Source organism: Panulirus ornatus, chromosome 20 (genome assembly GCF_036320965.1).
Source record: "Panulirus ornatus isolate Po-2019 chromosome 20, ASM3632096v1, whole genome shotgun sequence".
Classification (NCBI taxonomy): Eukaryota; Metazoa; Arthropoda; class Malacostraca; order Decapoda; family Palinuridae; genus Panulirus; species Panulirus ornatus.
This window is the reverse complement of record NC_092243.1, coordinates 9605196-9628483: the sequence shown is the minus strand read 5'-3', so window position 1 is coordinate 9628483 and position 23288 is coordinate 9605196. Positions and strand designations below refer to the sequence as shown.

The 23288-nt window shown below is 44.3% G+C and overlaps 1 protein-coding gene across 1 annotated transcript in view; it reads left to right on the top strand.

The window, feature by feature from the left end:
• LOC139756176 (uncharacterized) overlaps positions 1–23288 on the top strand; it is a 152997-nt gene that overhangs the window by 72805 nt on the left and 56904 nt on the right. Inside the window, exon 4 of the mRNA XM_071675363.1 lies at positions 16764–16908. Coding sequence (XP_071531464.1) covers positions 16764–16908 — 145 coding nt within the window. The remainder of the gene's footprint in view (positions 1–16763; positions 16909–23288) is intronic.

The following is a 23288-nucleotide window of genomic DNA, read 5'->3' as shown; positions in this document are numbered from 1 at the left end:
TATTATTATTATTATTATTATTATTGTTATTATTATTATCATCATTATCATTATTATCATTGTTATTATCATTATCATCATTATCATTATTATTATTATTTTCTTTATTATCATTGTTATTACTATTATTGTTATTGTTATTATTATTATTATCATTATTATTATTATTATTATTATTATTACTATTATCATTATTATTATTATTATTATTATTATTATTATTATTATTATTATCATTATTACCATTACTATTATCATTATTGGAATAACACGATAATCTTTCCTATCCACTGGTATATCACTTTTTTTACACACTCTTTAACGATGTCTTCAAACTACTTGACTCTGAGAAAATTTGAGCGAAGGTCACGGAGAGGTCTTATCATGCGCCCTTCCTTCGTCCTTTGTAAGACCTTCTGTGTAAGACTTTATGTGACTTTAGCAGCGTAATGACGGCGACTGGCGTGTCAAGACTTCAATTGTCTGTACGAAGTAGTTTATTGTGGAGGAACATAAAGCTTATTCTCAGTTACTTTCATACGTTCCTTGGCTAAGACACTTCCCCGATTTCTATCAGATGGTCCGAGAGGAGGAAATAGTAAAGTGGCACTTCAAAAAGATGAATTTACACTCGTGTAACTACAAAATGATGAACTGGGCAGTATGTCGCGAAAAGTCGAAAGATTTTAGGTACAGATCTTTACTAGTATTATATTTTTCCTTCCTTTTAAAGGTTCTTAGATAACAATATACATCATAAAGATTTGGAGTACACGAGTCCTTTACCAGGGCTACATATATATATATATATATATATATATATATATATATATATATATATATATATATATATATATATATATATATATATAGTAGGAGTGCTTTGTTTTTAGACATATACTGACCACCCGAAGAGCGTGTTAAAGTATTTTCTCTCTATTGGTTGTTATAGCTTGACGTAGACGGACTTAATGATCCTAACAAGCCAATGGCTTAAAGGCCAAACGACCACACAAAACCAACCAGCCAACAAGGCTGTTTGAGAATCAGCTTTACCAGTGAATATTCGTATGCAAATTAACTCATTTTTTTTCAGAAGAAGATGTTGCTCTTTTCAAGTAGGGAGTAATTTAGGATAGGTCTTACAAGTTCACAAAGGAAAATAATTGCCCGAAAGTTGATAAACGAAAAAAAAAAGATATATAGAGGTGCACAAAGCAGTCAGAGAATAAATAGTGAAGGAGTGAGAGTAATAATGTTGATACGAGACGTTAGAATAACAATAATGTTATTAATGATAATGATAGATATCATAGTAATGATAATAAGAAGATGGAGGAGAAGAGGAACAAGAAGAATAAGAAAGAGAGAAAGAAGGAGAAAAACAGAACCCCATGAGATAGATTAAAAGAAATAGACAGAATATAAATCTAGAGCCTACAAACATATAAATTTAGAACCTACAAAAATATCTATTTAGAACCTACGAAGAAATATAAATTTAGAACCTACACAAAATAATATAAAAGAGTACATCAGTGAAGTTATTGATAACTTAGAAGTGGACGAGAGAAGAGAAGAGAAAAAGAAGGTTCCTATGACCTTAACTAAGGTTGAATCAAGGTGTCAAAAAAAGTTCCTATGACCTTAACTAAGGTTGAATCAAGGTGTCAAAAAAAGTTCCTATGACCTTAACTAAGGTTGAATCAGGTGTCAAAAAGAAGAAGAAAGGTCAGGGGTCGCGACCATCGTCCCTCAGCAAGGGGGGTGGAGTGCTTCACACACCCTCCCCTCTCCTCACACTCTCACATGGCGGCCTTCCTTCCTCTCTCACGTGATGATGGCTGAACTAAATCACTCATTATGCAAATCGACCCAGAATATTAACCCATCAGTAGCCGAGGCTGCGTGTGTGTGTGTGTGTGTGTGTGTGTGTGTGTGTGTGTGTGTGTGTAGCAGGTTGGATAGCGCGACCGGCCTCCCGTAATGAGTCCTTGGAGGAAGAGGGAGGGGAGGGGAGGGGTGTTTAAAGGGCGTGGGTAATGGTGGGTGGGAAAGGGGTTATGAAATGGCGAGGGCGAGACAGATGATGCCCCTTTAATAACCCGTGCCCTAAGGTGGCGTGTGTAATGGCAAGCGCGTAGGTCGGACATACGTAAAGGGGAGTTGCGTAGCGCCGTTGATACGCCAGGCGAACGTGAGTGGTGGCGCAAATGGAGCTGTTTCTAACCCAGTTCGCTACGTAAGGATCATCGAGATGGTCTGTACTTGTCGACTATCTAGGATCAGGGGATCTCTCCCGTGAAGGATGCTCTCTTATCCTTAAGCTGGTTCGTGAACTATACAGTTCGAACACCTTAGGCTGGTTCGTGAACTACAGTTCGAACACCTTAGGCTGGTTCGTGAACCAGTTGGAACACCTTAAGATGGCTCGTGAACACCAGTTCGAAGCTTCCTGGAATGGTCTTGTGTGTTGCAAGGGCGGCCATCAGCATGTGTATCTATAGGTTCCTATGCCAGTCTGGTCGCTCTTCAGTTGACTGGAGTTATAATAAGGCAAAGGAGAATAGGAGGAAAGAATAGGTGTTGTCCGTCGCTGATCATACTGTCGTATCCTTGGTGTCGAGTTTGAAAGTACGCTCGAAGAACCTGGAGTTTCCCCACGATCTCAGCTCGACTCGAAGTGTTCTTTTTCGACGTGGCGAACGTCGGATTTTACTGGCTTACTGACGCGATGGTCACCTCTTACGTGAAGCGTGTTGAGAGGCGTCTTACCCAACACGTCGCGCAGGCAAACGAGGGTATCAAGCGACCTCGAACTACTTCCGTTCTCATATTCGAACTGAGATTCTCATAAACGGGAGAATGATCGAGCAAAGCCTCAACAGCAAGTGAGATGAGCCGGGGTCTCTGAGTGACTAAGTCAGGGAAGAACTTAAAGATATACATACGTATTGAGTCCAAACTTATAAAACTGGCAAACTGTCAACCATGTGAGTCAGTGTGGATCAGGGGAAATGTATTACGATGATGGGAAATTACAGGAAGAGGGAAGAACACAATTTAGGTGCAGTATGAGGGGCGGAGAGAGGATTAGGCAAGTGAACGGAGAGGGGGACTGGTAATAAGAAGATAAGGCCAGGGAGCAGGAAATTACAAGATGAGGAGGAAGGATAGAGGAGCTGAGGCAGACGAAAGGTGTGGTGTGGGGAGGGGTTGTGAGACACCGTCTTCGATCAACTCTGAACCTCAGGTGGGTACAGACATGAGGTAAACATGGGGAGCCTCTCCGAGAATTAACCTGAGGAGCTTGGCTCCCCTGGTGACGCAGATTCTAGCGACAGAAGATGTATAGTAGTAGTAGTAGGTAGTAGTGTTGGTCGTAGTAGTAACGGGAGGAAGAGCTGGCAATACCAGGAAAAGAATAAGAGATGTAAGAGAAAGAAAACGAGAAAGAAAGAAAGAAAGAAAGAAAGAAAGAAAGAAGAAGAAGAAGAAGAAGAAGAAGAAGGAGAAGAAGAAGAAGAAGAAGAAGAAGAAGAAAGAGGAGAAGAAGAAAGATAAGAAAAAGAAGAAGAAGAAGAAGAAGAAGAAGAAGGAGAAGAAGAAGAAGAAAGATAAGAAGAAGAAAGATAAGAAGAAGAAGAAGAAGAAGAAGAAGATAACATAATAAAGAGAGCAAAGATCTTTTACAAACGCATATAAACCCAGGAACAGAGAACAAGAAAATATAACTTGGAAAAAGAGACAGGTGAAGGGCAGAGCCCGATAACGAAGGAAGAAGGAGCGAGAAGATAACGTAACAGAAAACGACGAATATAATTCTACATACCAAGAATAAGGACAATAAAGATATAGCCATAAAAAGAGATGAAGGGAGAGAGAGAGAGAGAGAGAGAGAGAGAGAGAGAGAGAGAGAGAGAGAGAGAGAGAGAGAGAGTGGAGACGAGGAACACCCGCGGAATAATCAGGTTGAGGACCTCCTTCCCCCCCAAGACACAAACGAGAAAATTTCACCTGCCTGGAAGGGAAGGGGGGGAAGCTAAAGCCAGGGAAATCCCGCACGATAACTACAGATGAAGGGAAGCAAATTATCCCGAGAATTACACCGGGAACAAGACAAATGACTGCTGGCGGACAGCCGCGGCTCCTGCTGGTGTACTGCGCTCCTGGTGTGGCGTTAGCATGAGGAAGAGGAGGGGAAGGGGGAGGAGGGGCGCAATCAGCGCTCGCGCGCGCGCGCGAGGAGAAACCCCCTACCCCCTTCCTTCCCCCCCTTCTTTCCCAGGCATGCCACCAGAAGAGAGAGAGAGAGAGAGAGAGAGAGAGAGAGAGAGAGAGAGAGAGAGAGAGAGAGAGAGAGAGACTACGAGTTGGACTGCACGAAACGTGTTGCTGTTTTTGGGGGGGGGTTTGATTAAGGATCTAATTTGGCGAAGAATGTGATGTACACATTCATACCTACAGTCAAGGTAGATTTTAAGACGAGTGATATGAGAATATCATGCGGGACAATGTGACTCGGAAAAGGACAGCGCACACGGTGGAAGCGGGAAGAAATGAGCTGTCTCTCTCTCTCTCTCTCTCTCTCTCTCTCTCTCTCTCTCTCTCTCTCTCTCTCTCTCTCTCTCTCTCTCTCTCTCTCTCTCTCTCTCTCTCGGACGACGCGAACGTGGTTGAGGGTTTCGTCCATAGGAAGTCGTGCTCGTTATGACGCTCACGCGGGCGCTGGCGGCGGGCGGTGGTGGTGGTGTTGGTGCTGCCGTGTGGTTACTGAAGGAGGGAGTACCGTAGGGCGGTATAGTGTCACCGTCGCTGTCCTGTGCCTCGGTGAGGAGGTCACATGATGACCTGTACGTGAGGTGGGAGTTGAGTGAGGTGGACCGTAGCTGTGGTGGTGTTCATCCCAACCACAGTAGGAAGTGAGTGACTGTGGGGGAGAGAGTCACCACAGAGTCCTTCCTCTGGAATGGAGGTGTTCTCCACCGAAGTGAGTGACTGTGGGGGAGAGAGAGTCACCACAGAGTCTTCCACTGGAATGGAGGTGTTCTCCACCAGGAATCAGGATGGTAGTCGGTCACAAGCCCGCAATCGCTCTTCATAAGTTTGAGTGACATGATGAGACTAAGGATACATACATTAAGGATATATGTATACATGCATGCAAACACATGGTCTGTATATCTTGAAGAAGACGAAGAAGAAGAATAACAATAACAACAGTTCCTGTATGACGAAAGCTTAACTGTCAAGGCCCTAGAGGTTGTGGGAGGAGTTGTAAACATCTTGAGGTGGGGTTGTGGTTGGTTTGGGTCCTGGTGACAGCCATAGGAAGATGAAGTTGTGAGTAAAGAAGTGTAAAGAAAGAGACGCGAGTCCCAGGTGATATGTATATATACATACACGACTCAACAACACCAAAACACCCCCGCCCTAGTCATCTATATCCTACCCCCCTGATGTAGGATCGGATTGCCTCTTTCAGCACGAAGATAATACCAGATCCGCGACCCAAGACGTCCGTGTGCGTCTGGCCGCGGTGAAGAACACAGAAGGCCAGTACCCGCGAGCAGACGTTTATAATCTGGCCTGGTCGACACTGGGGCGAAATCCAGTGACGGACGACCGATAAAGCCACACCGACCTCGAAATTCACGTTCCATTCGGTCGGTCTGGCCACGAATTCGTGGTGGTCATATCTCAATGAAGTCAGTGGCCACAGGAGAGACGACGGGGAGGCGACCTTGTCCTCCAAACTTTAGGCTGACTTTACCCACATGCTGCAGGACATAGCCCGGGTGGTATTCTGGTCTCATCCAATCAGCGTAACCCCGGCAGGCAAATCCTGAACGTGAATAGTTCGTTCTATATAATATGGCATATTCATTTACGTTGTTCGAATATATATATATATATATATATATATATATATACTAGCGTTATCCCTGGGGATAGGGGATTAAGAATACTTCCCACGTATTCCCTGCGTGTCGTAGAAGGCGACTAAAAGGGGAGGGAGCGGGGGGCTGGAAATCCTCCCCTCTCGTTTCTTTTTTTTTCCAAAAGAAGGAACAGAGGGGGGCCAGGTGAGGATATTCCAAAAAAGGCCCAGTCCTCTGTTCTTAACGCTACCTCGCTAACGCGGGAAATGGCGAATAGTTTAAAAGAAAGAAAAAATATACTAGCGTCTTACTATGCATATACGGTAGGAAAATAGAAAAGTATGTTAGTGAGGAGCGTGGCACGTCTCGACCACACACTTTCTGTAGCTTTGGAGACTTTCTTTGACCCGCGTCACCAGACGACCCGCCGCCAGACTGCGTCTCCGCAGGAGGGAGCTTCAGATCTCTTGGAAATCCACGACAGAAAGTATATGTTCCCCCCTCGAGTGTCGGCATGACCTTGAAATCCCCCGAAGACTCTTTTTTTCTCTTTTAGAAAGTTTTGAGATATTCTTGGAAATGTTTCCTGCATTCCAGCTAAAGCTGGGGAGATATTACCTTGATTATGTCTCTCTCGAACGCTGATAACGATCCTACACACACACACACACACACACACACACACACACACACACACACACACACACAGCGTTGAGAACTGAGGACTGGACCTTTAAGGGAATATCCTCACCTGGCCACCTTCTCTGTTCCTTCTTTTGGAAAATTAAAAAGAATGAGAGGGGAGGATTTCCAGCCACCCGCTCCCTCCCCTTTTAGTCGCCTTCTACGACATGCAAGGAATACATGGGAAGTATTCTTTCTCCCCGATCCCCAGGGATAAATCCCTAATAATACTTTACAATATAATGTTATCAAATTTAGTTAAAATAATTCTGCTGCCTTCCCACAAAAGCCAAAAAGTTATGTATGTATATATATATATATATATATATATATATATATATATATATATATATATATATATATATATATATATATCATAAGGGTTTCCCACCCATGATAAAACACTCTTTCGGTGCCTCTAATCACCACCAAATCTTTTACAGTCACCCTTCATATCGACCACGACTAATCATTGTCTTGTATATAAACAACTGTAATGGTGGTGGGGTGGGAGCTGAGCAAACACACTGGGCACCGCAAACACACGTGCAACAAACACGCACTCCAGCACACACACACACACACACACACACACACACACACACACGCGCGCGCGCGCGCGCGTCATGTATATAAAGATAGATAAATGAATAGATGATTAAAGAGGTGAATATATAGACATAGACTGATAGATGAAAAGCAGGTAAGGACATGAGGAGAAGGTTAGTACAGACACAGGGAACTAAGATTCACATTCCCACAGTACAGTAGTTGACTACCAAACCTTCTAACACACTCGTCTGTGTGTCAACAGACACAGATCATCTCTTCCCTAACGCGTTCCTTGATGTACCTATGGCTTTACCCACCTCACACCCACCCTGTTACTTACTCATTTCAGCCTTCATGCTTCCAGGGCCTGCCAGCCACATCCATTTCAGAAGACTCCACTTCCTCCAGGTCCTCCTCAATCAAAACTGACACTCAACACATCCTTTCGCGTCCTTCTGATTCGCTTCGTTGCCTTACATTTTTGTTCAGGCTGACTCTCATTCTCTTTTCACACGCCCTCCTTAATTATTTCATCAGACTCGGCAGTTTCTCTGAAGAGTCGCCCACCACAGCCGCGTCATCTGCAAACAGCAACGGATGCAACGCCCAAGTTCCCTCTGCTGCCACAGACGTGCAGTAAGACCCGCTCCTGGATCTTAAGTCCCTCGTGTCCAACCTCCCTCACCATCCTGTCCATGAAGACGTCACACACACATATATACATCTATCTTTGACGCAGACCCTTCTTCAAACGGGAACCAGACACCCTCTACCGTCTCACTCTTCCTGGTGAGACCTTCACTCCTCACTACATTTCTAAACACTCCCCATGTCCCTTACATTCGTAGGACCATTTCTCTATCATACGCTTCCATCAGGTCCGCAAATGCCACATGGAGTTCTCTGTCTCTCTCTGTCTCTCTCTCTCTCTCTCTCTCTCTCTCTCTCTCTCTCTCTCTCTCTCTCTCTCTCTCTCTCTCTCTCTCTCTCTCTCTCTTCCACCTCGTCTTCCTCGCACGGATCCTTCAACTCAAACCACCTGGTCCAGACAGCTGGAAACACCCATCATGTGTCGCCAAGGTGTGTGTGTAACATCCAGCGGGGAATATAAGGCCAGTGTAACTTCCTAGCAGGAGGAGGGAGGAGGAGGAGGAGGAGGCGAGCAACCTTCCTTCCCTCCCCCGTGACGACGAGCAATAAAACCCCCAGGCTGTATTGTCTTGTGTGGTGGTGGGGCGGGGGACGGCGTGGTGTGGGTGGGTGAGGTGGGTTGGGTAGGTACCGCGCTCCCTGGTGGAGGGGAGGCAGTGGTGGTGGTGGAGGAGAGGCAGTGTAATTATGTGAGGGATAAAGTCTTCACGAGGAGCATATTTCCAAGACGAAGACGGATCAATAACGCTTGCGCTAAGCTGCTGTTCCTTTAGTTTATATATATATATATATATATATATATATATATATATATATATATATATATATATATATATATATATATATTACTGGGAAGTATTAAATAAGTTATATTTAGCACCATTAAACATCGTTATTGCAATATCTTATTGTGTTTTGGCTTTTCATATCATTGTTGTGTCATATACCAGTCACAAATTACTCATAACTCGCCAGTTATCAAGTTGATTTCAGAAAGTTATCATTTCATAGTACAGCACCAATTCAGGTTAGAAAGATATGCACTTGTCAGAAACTGTAAAGCAGTATGATATATATTTTATGTAAGTGTCTGTGTGTGTGGGTGTGTGTGTGTGTGCGTGTGTGGGTTGGTGTGTGTGGTGTGTGTGTGTGTGTGTGTGTGTGTGTGTGTGTGTGTTTAAGGGGGGAAAGTGAACGATATGTTAAAACAGCAAAGTCTCTTCGATCAAGATCCATTGTGAGGAATACTGTGAGAGGGTAAGGTATGATGCCTCACCCCGCAGTCAGTCTCTCTCTCTCTCTCTCTCTGTCTCTCTCTCTCTCTCTCTCTCTCTCTCTCTCTCTCTCTCTCTCTCTCTCTCTCTCTCTCTCTCTCTCTCTCTCTTGTGTTATTGAAGGGACACAGTGACACAAGGAGACACTCATTACCACCGGAAGGCTTTGATGGTGGTAGCAATAAGTGACTTTACCAACCAGCCTCGCCTGTTATCACCGGGTGGCACCAGACACGCACGCTCCTCGCTCCAGCCCTATTAACGGTGTCAGTGACAACGTGTGGAATCACCGTTTCGTCTGTGCCAACGTTGCTGCGCCTGTGACACCATCACTCCAGTACCTGTTCTCGTCCTGTCGCTGGTGTCAGACGGGGTTGGTAGAGAAGGGGTGGTCAGGCGGTGTTGGTAGAGAAAGGGGTGGTCAGGCGGTGTTGGTAGATAAGGGGTGGTCAGGCGGTGTTGGTAGAGAAGGGGTGGTCAGGCGGTGTTGGTAGAGAAAGGGGTGGTCAGGTGGTGTTGGTAGATAAGGGGTGGTCAGGCGGTGTTGGTAGAGAAGGGGTGGTCAGGCAGTGTTGGTAGAGAAGGGATGGTCAGGCAGTGTTGGTAGAGAAGGGGTGGTCAGGCGGTGTTGGTAGAGAAGGGGTGGTCAGGCGGTGTTCGTAGAGAAAGGGGTGTTGCAGATGCGTATGACTGACTCTCTCTCTCTCTCTCTCTCTCTCTCTCTCTCTCTCTCTCTCTCTCTCTCTCTCTCTCTCAAGGGAGCTGTGGCAACACAGCTAACGTAGGCTCCAGACATTAAGAGGTGTATATCAACGCGGCACACCGTGTGGACCTTGCTCAGACAGACCTCGCTTACTGCCACACACGCCCCCACCTCTCTCTCTCTCTCTCTCTCTCTCTCTCTCTCTCTCTCTCTCTCTCTCTCTCTCTCTCTCTCTCTCTCTCTCCCTCCTTAGTCGACGAACTCTTCGCCACACGAGCATTTCAGGAACTCCACCCTCTTCGATGCAGTTGAGGGCCATTCCTCGCGTATCCCTATAGCACCGTCGGGACTACTATACCATCACACATTCCCCTTCTGTGTTCTCAAAGTGACCTCTCCTTCCACATACTCATTGCACCCATCAGGGGGCATCGGCCAACTTCAGGGAGCAGTGTGCAGGTACAACGAGAGAACATACGGGAGCTGTGCGTGAATGGAGAAGACGCTGAAGTGGTGAAAAGGAAGAAAAAAGGGAGAGAGAGAGAGAGAGAGAGAGAGAGAGAGAGAGAGAGAGTGAGTGAGTGAGTGAGTACTTTGAAGGTCTGCTGAATGCTTTAGGCAATAGGATGGCGGATTTAATTTGTCTGGGACGAGGAGGCGTGCGGAGTGATAGTGATAGCGAAGGGATTGGGGAAAGAGATTGGATTGCACTTGTGTCTCGAGAAAGAGGGTTTTTAGAGTGTTGTTGACTGGATAGTCAGACTTCCAGGAGGTGCCTGAGGACCTGTCTGAGTGCTAGTATTGTGCCATTATATTATGAGGGCAAAGGGGAATGCTGGGGTTACAGAGGCGTGTCTCTTGAGTTTACTTGGTGAGGTAAAGTGTCCTGGAGAGCGGTGATTATGAAGGTAGAGGCAGTGATTATGAGGGTAGAGGCAGTGATTATGAGGGTAGAGACAATGATTATGAGGGTAGAGACAATGATTATGAGGGTAGAGACAGTGATTATGAGGGTAGAGGCAGTGATTATGAGTTAGAGGCAGTGATTATGAGGGTAGAGACAGTGATTATGAGGGTAGAGGCAGTGATTATGAGGTTAGAGGCAGTCATTGTGAGGGTAGAGGCAGTGATTATGAGTTAGAGGCAGTGATTAAGAGGGTAGAGGCAGTGATTATGAGATAGAGACAGTGATTATGAGGGTAGAGGCAGTGATTATGAGGGTAGAGGCAGTGATTATGAGTTAGAGGCAGTGATTGTGAGGGTAGAGACAGTGATTATGAGGGTAGAGGCAGTGATTATGAGGTTTGGTGGCAGTTGCAAAGCATCAGGCTCTGGGGCAACAGTGTAGCGTCAGGAGTCGTACAAGGTAGATGTGTGAACCAGGTGTTGGCTTCGAAATATCTGGAGGTGAACAGTCTATTCATTTTTCTTTTTTTCTTCGAAAGATGAAATGCGAGAAGAACCAGGAGCCTTAACGTGACACGCAGCTAGGGGGAAAAATTTTGTTCTTTGGGGAAAAGATATGAAGTGATCCTTTCACAGCATGAGAGTGGTAGACAACTGGAAGGAACTGAGTTGGGGGGCGAAATGGTGAACGCGTATGCCAAACAGTCATTCGAAAAGTTGTATGATAGTAGAAAACGTACAAGAGATGGGCCTGCGCCCCATCGAAGGTGGAAAAAAAAAAACCCCACTCCCCCTCATCATGCTGTATACTTAGGTAATTTCTAACCACAAGTACCATGCGAGTTGGTGGTATGCATCGGGATGCATAAGATTTTGCATACGAGAATCGTGCATGCGTCAGCGGGTGAAAGTTGAAGGTAAAAAGGGAGGAAAAAGGATAAGAATAATTGTATTTATAGATAACATGTTTCAAGGGTTAGACAATAATGTGGTTGTGACTTTGTTTTCAATGTAAGGTAGGTCCTCGAGTACGACCTTATGTCCCTTGAGCACGACTGGAAGACCCTTGAGTACGACCTTATGACCCTTGAGTACGACCCTTGAGCACGACGAAATGACCCTTGAGCACGACGATAGACCCTTGAGCACGACGGTATGACCCTTGTGCACGACGGTACGACCCTTGAGCACGATGGTACGACCCTTGAACACGACGGTACGACCCTTGAGCTTGGCGGTACGACCTTTGAGCACGACGGTACGACCCTTGGGCTTGGCGGTACGACCCTTGAGCACGACGATACGACCCTTGAGCACGACAATTTGACCCTTGAGCACGACGGTATGACCCTTGAGCACGACGGTACGACCCTTAAGCACGATGGCACAACGTCGTGTTCAAGGGTCGTGCCGTCGTGCTGAGGGGTCGTACAGTCGTGCTCAAAGAAGTCAATTGGGTTGCCATCAACGACGTCTAATCTACCAACGTGTGGGTAGATCAGAGTGAATATTAATCAGAGCCATGATTAATGCAGGCGATCATCAGTAACTACATACCTGAGTTAGGATCAAGGGATTAATCAGAGATATAAATCACTAAACTAATTTGATTAATTCTAATTCATTCAAGTATTAATGACCGAACTAATATGATTAATCCTAATTTTTTCAAGTATTAATCACCGAACTAATATAATTAATCCTAATTTATTCAAGTATTAATCACCGAAATATGATTAATCTTAACTTATTCAAGTATTAATCACAGAACAAATATGATTAATCCAAATTTATTCAAGCATTAATCACAGAGCTAATGTAATTAATCCTAACTTATTCAAGTATTAATCACAGAACTAATGTGATTAATCCTAACTTACTCACGTATTAAGCTTTTCTTTTTCTTTTTAATCACCTCCCTAAACCACCTTTGAGTCGGTTAATCTCGCACATCAACAGCACTGCCGTACGTACAAGCTTATCTGTATTTCGAGAGCTTATCTTTGTATATCCGTGTACTTCCGTGGCCTTACGTCAGCTTTGTCTGGCGCGTCTACCCAGCTTAACCAGAGAATCGGTGTGTGTGTGTGTGTGTGTGTGTGTGTGTGTGTGTGTGTGTGTGTGTGTGTGTGTGTTTCTCATCTAACTAGAGTGGATTGTGTAATTCTCTTGACCTGTTGCCAAGATAATTCACTTAGATTGATTATCTTATCTTTGGTTGGTAGGTTAGGTGATTTCCAACATCATTTTTATTTCCCTGTTGAATCTACTACGTTCAGTTTGATCGCTGCTGGTGTTGCTGGTTCATAAAACTCATGTTAAACGTATGAACACGAAACTGAAACTTATCTCCTGTGTTACTGTTTTTTGTTATCATTATTATCATTATTACTATTATTATTATTTCATTATCAATGATATTATTATTATTATTATTATCATTGTCGTTATTATTATCATTTTCATTATTATTTCTATTATCATTATATTATTATTATTATTATTATTATTATTATTATTATTATTATTATTATTATTATCATTATTATTATTATTATCATCATCATTATCATCATTATTATTATTATTATTATTATTATTATTATTATTATTATTATTATTGTTATTATTATCATGATTGTTATTATTATCATCATTATCGTCCACACACTAAAGCCATGACGACTTCCCTTACGTCCCTGTTCACTGGCCCAGGTCTCTCTCTCTCTCTCTCTCTCTCTCTCTCTCTCTCTCTCTCTCTCTCTCTCTCTCTCTCTCTCTCTCTCTCTCTCTCCCTCTCGTCCACCCACGAAGGAAGGGGGGAAACCCACCACCACCACAGTCCCCCCGTGCACCGTCCACAGATGATCCTCACACGTGTCGCGTCTTGTGGGAAAGGGAAGCACCATCATGAAATCACTGAAGTCTTTCAGGACCAGCGTTTCAGGAGGAGATTCTGTGTAATTTTTGTCTATGAATAGAGAGGATATAATCTCTTGCTGAAATTAGGTCGGACTGGTAGGTGTATAAAGACGATATGAAGTTGAGACGTTTGAATTGTCAAGGTTCAAGTAGACGTAAGGTCTGAGAATACACAATAGTTACTTCAGAGGAACAAAGATATTTTGGGCCCAAAAAAAAACATCTTGCAAGTCACAAATCTATTGATAGATGCTTTAGTATCTTCAGCTACAGGTGATGGAGAGGCACGGGGCCTTGCTAGGTTTTAGCTTGTGAGGGGGGAAAACAGTGTCGTACCATTGTAACGGAGGGACGAAATGATATTAACATATGAGAGAGGAACTTACTGGTGAAACAGTGTGTGTTACGTAACCTCTTCCTCTTCTCTCATTACGGGAAATGAATAGTTAATCACCCGCTTCGTTAATCCCTATATGTTAATTATGATCCTAAGTGGCGAATGAGTTTCCCAAAAATAGTGGGGAATCTATTTTATTTTCTAATTTTTTTTTTTTTTTGCTAATTTAGAGATGTGTGATTAAGCGTCATTATCAGAGCTGCTGTTAAATTACAAGGATAATTAGATACTAAAGGCTAATGAAATGTCCTTTGTGTATGTGATTAGCAAAGAATGATCCGTTTTCTGTGACTTCTAATCATATGACTCGACTGTGATAAATTCCAATACGAGGGTAAACGCTATTGGACCTGGAGAACGTGAGGGTAAGTGAGTTTCGAGACGTATGTACGAAGGCCCAGGCCATCACACGTTACTGCTACAACTTTTGCTGGGCTAGGACCGTCTCACAAGGCTGGGTTACAGGGCGTGTTTTGTGGGTGTGGATGGGGGTGTCTGGCGTCATGAAAGACACTGGGTTATAATATCGTTGTGGGAAAAAAGGTATCAAAAGTCCGATTTTTGTTGTGGTTGTTGTTGTTTTCTTATTAATCTGTTTATTGCCTCCTCTGGACTCACAGAATGAGGGTGGGGTTGGGGAGGGGGGATCGTATTTCTCAAATTTTCATTTGAGAAATACATGTATATATATATATATATATATATATATATATATATATATATATATATATATATATATATATATATATATATTGGACGTGTGTGTGTGTGTGTGTGTGTGTGTGTGTGTGTGTTTGGGGATGGGGGTAAGAAAGAAGAAAGAAAAAACAGTAGGGTTCACGACGAGTTTACGAATCCATGCAAATCGCATCACTGTTACGTTGCTGGGGAGGAGGAGGAGGAGGAGGAGGAGGATCCAGGGGACGTAAACATGAAGGCACCCAGCTGTGATATAAAAAGAAGTGTGTATCGTATTTCTTATACAGTTCTTCGCTCGTGAGTGTGACGCGTGTGTGGCTGTCCAGGGTTACGTACCAGATTGTAGCTGGTGGCACGAACTTCTTTTTATCATGGTATGGGAGGCGTTGTAAGAGAGATGCTGGTTATTATTATCTTGTCCCAGGAGTCGTCAGCCTATAGGAGAGATAGCACATACATTACTATCTTGCGTGGCAAATAGATGAATCAACGTAAATTGATGTATTGTCTTTAGAACGCGTGAGGCGCGTAGTCTCATTTGAGTTGTGGTCGAGCTGGGCATTTGGCTCCTCCTTCCTTCTTTAAGGCCTCTTAAGAGTGTGTCGTCCATCAGCCACCAGAGGTGGGAGGGACGTGAAGAGATCACTGGGTGAAATGATGGTTAAGAAAGCGAGGCTTGGAAGGTGAGGGTAGGTCGAGACAAGGACACATACACACACACACACACACACACACACACACACACGAACGAGTAAATGTAAAGTAATTGATGTTGCGAAAGAGAGAAATAAGACCTCGATTTGAATATTAGCTGCAGTATTCTGCGTGTAGGAAGAACTTAGAGGAAGTCGACATTGCATACCTGACCTGTCGCTTGTTTCCCACCCGAGGGTGATAATAAAGGAGGCAAACACTATTCTGGTAGTGAGTAGAGATGTATTAACGTATATGAATAAGGAAATCTCCAGCAAACCTTCATGCATTATATGGGTAATTACACAGTTGTTCTGTGCCACTTCTGTGTCTTTTCTCTGTGTCTCAGTCTGTCTCTCGCAGTCATGGCTGGTGTACACAGGGATTCATTTCATTCCCCAACCCTCCAGTTGTGTCGTGGCAACTGATATATTGTTATGAACACACGATTGGTACCTTGATTTAGTGGGGGTAGTAAACTAACAGGAGACGTATGTACAGTGTACAAGCCCTCAGGATACTGACAGTGTACAAGCCCTAAGGATACTGACAGTATACAAGCCCTTAGGATACTGACAGTGTACAAGCCCTAAGGATACTGACAGTATACAAGCCCCTAGGATACTGACAGTGTACAAGCCCTAAGGATACTGACAGTGTAACGTGCCCGTAAGACAGTGTCTCCTGACCTACCCTTTATGATACTGTCAGTGTAGCAGCGCACGGGTGACAGTATAATGTCCCATGTGTAGGGTAATGTTAGAAGGTCTTACTACAGGAACTATTCCTTCTGCTGCTCAGGAGCCCCCACGGTGTAACGTGCAGTTGCCACGTACGATTTACTTGCGGGAAGTTGGATAAACATGAAGTCCGATGTTACGCTCTGTAAGAGATAATCTCTTACTTCTGTTTTTTTTTTGGAGATAATCTCTTACGTCTGGATTTCTCTTCTTTTTTTTTTATGGAGAGACAAACTGTGGTAATCTTTACTAGAACATTATAACATGATCATTAACACTCACCAACTCTTTGAAAAACATGTTATGTCGTCTCCCCAAGAGTTTATTTTTGTGTATGATTAACATGATCAAGTTGACAGAACACAAATCTTTATCCCAGACATATAATTTCCTGGCCTGATGTGACCCCTTCAGCATTAGTAGGAACTGGAGAGAAGGAGAGTGGAAAAGTGTTGCAGCTACGTGTGTCTACGTCGTGGATGTGTTTCTAATCGAGTGTTTCATTCCCATGTCTCTCGAACCATGTCTGTGTTTCTAATAGTGTTTCATTTCATGTCTCTCCCACCATATCTGTGTTTCGAATAGTGTTTCATTCCATGTCTCTCCCACCATATCTGTGTTTCTAACGGAGTGTTTCCTTCCCCATGTGTCTGGCACCAGAGGTGGATATGCATCCTCTGCAGTTCATCCCTACGTGTCAGATGGCAGCAGACATCTGTCGTGATAACCCGTGGTGCAAGCAACGCCTCGATCTCTTCCGTGCTACGTGTAGGTTCCGTGACGGGCACTGCCGGAACCCAGACAGGTGAGTTCCATGTTACGTGCAGGTTCCGTGACGGGCACTGCCAGGAACCCAGACAGGTGAGTTGATGCTCCATGTTACGTGCAGGTTCCGTGACGAGCACTGCCAGGAACCCAGACAGGTGAGTTGATGCTCCGTGTTACGTGTAGGTTCCGTGATGGGCACTGCCTGGAACCCAGACAGGTGAGTTGATGCTCCGTGTTACTTTACCATCCCACGAGGGGCACTTGCTGCCACAGACTGGACGAGTGAGCCGATGTGTTCCGTGCCTCTTATCAATAGCCTTCCCTTGTGAGTCAGTACGGAACTGTGACAGACAACGACTTACGTTCCGTGGTCTCTCTTTTAACTTTTTCCGTGATGGGAGATGCTCAAACTTGGAGAAGGAATGAGATCTCTTGTGTATGCTACCCCGTTGGCCTTACGGTACGTAGCAGACTTTTGGTGTTGGTAGACGTGGAATGTGTCTCGTACCTATGTTGACACTCACGAAGCCCTGTTGTGTTATTTTTTTTGGGGGGTACAGAGAGTCCCAGAGCCACGGTGGTGCAGTGTGCAGTACCCAGGGGAAAACGTCACTATAACCCGAACACAAAAGTCTTGGCTCAGCCAGAAACTCAAGAGTCTTGGCTCAGCCAATAACACAAAAGTCTTGCCTCAGCCAAAAACACAAAAGTCTTGGCTCAGCCAAAAGCACAAAAGTCTTGGCTGAGCCAGAAACTCAAGAGTCTTGGCTCAGCCCAAAACACAAAAGCCTTGGCTCAGCCAAAAACACAAAAGTCTTGGCTCAGCCAAAAGCACAAAAGTCTTGGCTCAGCCAATAACACAAAAGTCTTGGCTCAGCCAAAAACACAAAAGTCTTGGCTCAGCCAAAAACACAGAAGTCTTGGCTCGGCCAATAACACAAAAGTCTTGGCTCAACCAATGACATAAAAGTCTTGGCTCAGCCAAAGACACAAAAGTCTTGGCTCAGACAATAACACAAAAGTCTTGGCTCAGCCAATAACACAAAAGTCTTGGCTCAGCCAAAGCCCACCCTCGCGCTGACCCAAGTGAATGGGGGGAAAAATTGAGAATCTATGGTCATTCTATGGGAGAAGTTTCCCCTGGCCTTGTTGAAGAACGAGCTGGAAGATAAAGGGGGAAAATAAAGGAATACATTATAGAAAATTATAGAGATTATAGAAAATAAACTGATATTTCATGGTAGGAGTAGTCCGTTATTGTTAAGTCGCTGGGTAAGTTTTTTCCCTTCAGAACAGAATTTTTTTTTTATATCCTTCCCTCGTATATCTGAAGTTAATGGGGCCTTTATAAATTCGCGTTGCTCTGCATGGAAAAATCTTTTATTAAAGTTATTAAGTGATTTTACGAAGCGTTTATGCGCGGGGAATATATATATATATATTTATGTATATATATATATATATATATATATATATATATATATATATATATATATATATACTCATTTATTATATTTCATCGCTGTCTCCCGCATTAGCGAGATAGCGCAAGGAAACAGACGAGTAATGGCCCAACCCACCCCCATACACAGGTATATACATAAACGCCCACACACGCATATATACATACATATACATTTCAACGTATACATACATAAACATACACAGACATAGACATATATATACACACATGCACATATTCATACATGTTGCCTTCATTCATTTCCGTCGCCACCCCCGCCACCCATGAAATAAACCACAATGAAACACTCACAAAGACAAGACGGTACGAGTCTCGGACTACTCATACCTAGTAAACAGAACGGTACGAGTCTCGTATTGCTCTCTCTCTCTCTACCCTACCCGTGGCATTCTATGGGACTCAATTGTTCAAACATTTATCATAGGGGTTTGGAGAGCCCGTTTGACTGTGGCAGCGGCAGGGAGTGGGGGGTTGAGGAGGGGCAGAAGAGACCGTCTTTTATATACTCTGGTAAGGAGAGGGGAGGGAAGGAAGGAGGGAGGAAACACATTGTTTGAGTTTGTCTTTCAATCCACTCACAAAAATTGGCTTTTGGGACATTGCTCGTCTCCATGATGGAGACGCAAATTTTGAGTCTTTTATATTCAAGTGGTTTTTTTTGTTTTTTTCTTGTTTGTTTATGTATCTCTTTTTTTTTTCTTTTTTTTACATAGCGGTGGATAATGCGGAGAAATTTCTTTTGATAATAAAAGTGATGTTCAGTGTTTAAATTAATATGCGTGTGTGTGTGTGTGTGTGTGTGTGTGTGTGTGTGTGTGTGTGTATAAGAGAGAGAGAGAGAGAGAGAGAGAGAGAGAGAGAGAGAGAGAGAGAGAGAGAGAGAGAGAGAGAGAGGACTGTTGGGATACTGTATGAGCTACTGCAGGGCTACTGTATTTGCTGCATTAGGATTAAAGTATATTCTATTTTAGGGCTACTGCATGTGCCACTGTGAGGATATTGTATGCTGTATTATAGGGGTACTGTATATGGCGCTGTAAGGATACTGTATGTGGAAGGATACTGTATGTGGCACTATAGGGGTACTGTATGTGGTACTGTATAGCTATTGTATGTGCTACTTTAGGGCTACTGTATGTGTTAACTGTAGGAGTATTGTATGTGCTACTTTAGGACTACTGTATGTGATATTGTGGGGCTACTGTATGTGCTATTGTATTTGCGACTGTAAGGCTACTGTATTTGCGGTTTTAGTGCTATATTTTTGTGTTTGGTGCTGCTACGTTTGCTCGACTGTAATCTAATGTAAGACTACTGTCGTATTGGACAAAACGTGTTACGTAGTTTAGCAGTTGAATTCTATTTCCTTTTAGCAAGCTGGGGCGGGAGGGGGGTTAGTATCATTCTAATTCTAACTTTCTATCAACGATTGTATAGCAGTTCTTAAGAAAAGAATTCTATGGGAGGAGGAGTACAGAGGTTGTAAGACATGTATGTACATATCTTCATTCCACGTCAGTTCAACTTGCGGGTTTGAGTGTTGAAAATGGATCACAACCCGGGTTTAACAACCCACCTCTCCTTGACCTCCACGTGTGTTTAAACCAAGGTTGCGTTATGTCCTTTTTCTTTTGTCAAAAACGGATTACAACCCGGGTTTAACAACCCACCTCTCCTTAACCTCCACGTGTGTTTAAACCAAGGTTGTGTTATGTCTTTTTCATTTTTTTTTTTTTGTCATTCTCGTGTGAAGATGCTCAGGCGGAGTGTTATCAAACCCCGCGGGTTTGATAGGATGAGTGGTCCAGATAAGGAGAAGCTGATAAGACGTTATCAGACTCTTATCTGGAAACAGGTGACTGGCCAGTTCGATGCTAGAGAAGTGTTGAGTTTAATGTCTGTTGGTAAAGACCCGTGTACGGTATGTTCTTGACGAGGTCACTGGTTGGACGAGGTCACTACTTTGACGGGGTCATTACTTTGACGGGGTCATTGCTTTTACGGGGTCATTGCTTTGACGAAGTCATTACTTTGACGAGGTCATTACTTTGACGAGGTCATTACTTTGACGAGGTCATTACTTTTTCGAGGTCATTACTTTGCCGAGGTCATTACTTTGACGGGGTCATTATTTTGCCGAGGTCACTGACGAGGTAATTATTTTGCCGAGGTCACTGATGAGGTCATTATTTTGCCGAGGTCACTGACGAGGTCATTACTTTGACGGGGTCAAAGTAATACCATACCCCACCATACCCATCATACCTATACCATACTATACCATACCCCACCATACCTATACCATGACCTACCATACCCGCGCTCTCTACCATGAACAAATTCTAAACCCATTACCACCAAGGACTGTTTAGACAGAACTACACCATTATCAGTTAACACCAATTCAATTCAGGCATCTGATTACCACACCTATAATTAACCCCCGGGGAGCTGTTAGTGTGGCAAGAATGGCTTGTTACGAGCCTTGAGAAGGGAACTATGTTAAGTGATAACATGGTTTACGAGAGTGTTGCTTCTTGATTCCTTCAATGGGTCAGGAAATGCGTCAGGAAATATGGTAGCCAGACAGCGGTGGCACGCAGCGCCTAACGTGACCTGGCACAACACACACGGTGTGTGATGTGGAGGAGACCAACGTGAATGAAAGAGAGAGAGAGACACATAGTGAGTAGCAGGGCTGCAGGAAACGTTTGTAACTCTCTCTCTCTCTCTCTCTCTCTCTCTCTCTCTCTCTCTCTCTCTCTCTCTCTCTCTCTCTGTGTGTGTGTGTGTGTGTGTGTGTGTGTGGAATGTCCTGTCGTACCGTGGAATCGTTAGAATTAATGATGTGTTTCATACATTCACTTCATAATTGATGAAAATAACAGGCCTTTGTGTTCACGCAATGGTTACGATTACCACAACCACAGTAAATATATATATATATATATATATATATATATATATATATATATATATATATATATATATATATATATATATATATAAATTATGCCAGGTCTCCCCTAGCATAATCGTGTCAGATGATGATATGGAAATCATGTATGAATATATCAGGAAAACGTTTGTTGATCATTCACACCCATGCAAAGACCTTTGGCCTTCATCCTACCCGGCGAGTGAATGACCGGCGGCGACAACAACGAATGAAGAACGCGTTCGTGGTAGTCAGTGAAAGAAAGAAAAAAAAGAAAGACAGATGGCCAATCCATGAGGTGAGGCATATTTCATGAGTACTGGATACTCATTTCCCGACGGTCACTCATTCATGAAACTCAGGTATGTTTGGGGGGAGGGTGGATGAGGGATGGGCGGACGGGAGGGAGGGTAAAGGGTTGGTTATAGCAGCTTTTAAGATTACTCTCTACACACGGGTTTTAATCCCCTTAAAGACGATGGAGGTAGAAAGTCTAGACATAAGAAGGGGGATTCCCTTGAGGCTTATAGGGTTCATGCGAATGGTGTCTATACTTATCCCTGTGGTACTCGGTAATTATCAGAGGAAGTCTTAACCTATCCTGAAACTTTAGGGATCTTCAAGGTGTATTCAGGGTTTCCTGCTTGACTTAATTTTTTTTTCCCTTTTTTTCTCTGGAAAGCAAGGAATTCCATGATGTTTGAGTACGTATGTTCGCCTTTGGCATGGCTGAAGAGGTGTCTGTGACGTGATATCTTCGGTGGGTCGGAGTTGGAGAGGGCCTTTGCTGTGATATCTTCGGTAGGTCGGAGCTGGAGAGGAGGGTCTTTGTTGTGATATCTTCGGTGGGTCGGAGCTGGAGAGGGTCTTTGTTGTGATATCTCCGGTGGGTCGGAGCTGGAGAGGGTCTGTATTGTGATATCTTCAGTGGGTCGGAGCTGGAGAGGGTCTGTGTTGTGATATCTTCGGTGGGTCGGAGCTGGAGAGGGTCTGTGTTGTGATATCTTCGGTGGGTCGGAGTTGGAGAGGGTCTGTGTTGTGATATCTTCAGTGGGTCGGAGCTGGAGAGGGTCTGTGTCGTGATATCTTCGGTGGGTCGGAGTTGGAGAGGAGGGTCTGTGTCATGATATCTTCGGTGGGTCGAAGCTGGAGAGGGTCTGTGTCGTGATATCTTCAGGTGGGTCGGAGCTGGAGAGGGTCTGTGTCGTGATATCCCCGCTGTGGGAGGGGGTTGGTCAAGTTGACCATGGTCCACATCTCGAGGCAGTTCTGTAAGAGAAGGAGGAGGAGGAGGAGGAGGGAGCAGTCGACTCCTTCTCCCTGGGGAGCCACAGACACACCTAGGCCTCCCTCCCTGTACCAAAAGGTAGTGACAGGTGCTCTAGTGGCAACGCTTCCACGACCTTTATAGCAAAATGGTACGACCCTTGAGTATGATGGCTTGGTCCTGGACGTGTCCCGACCCAAAGGGTCGTATTTTTCTTGCTCAGGGGTCGCCACCGTAGGGTTCACTGGTCGTACCACCTTTGCTCAAAGGTCGTAACTCTGAATCGTCGTACCACAGTGTTCACTGGTCGTAGCGTTGTACTAAATGGTCGTTAACATCAAGCTCAAGGGTTGGGGCCATCGAGTTCCAGGGGTCGTACCACCGTGCTCAAGGGTCGTAGCTCTGTGCTCAACGGTGGCACCACCCTGCTCAAAGAGGCCCCCGAACCCTGGGGCTCAAGAGCCATCCGTAAAGTCCTGGCGAAGGCGATGAATTGGCCAAGGGTGTCTCTCTGTCATGTGGGGCTGATGGGGACGCGCTCTGTTATTTCTGGCGGTAAGGCGTCGTTAAGTAGGGACGACAGACCTCAAGGCCGCTTGTGGCTTTCGAGCCCCCCCGCCCACACACACACACACACACACACACACACACACACCTCAAGTCAGGCAGGGAGGAAGCCCCATCCTTCTGTCGCGAACGCCATTTCCCTTGGCAGGTTCATGATACACG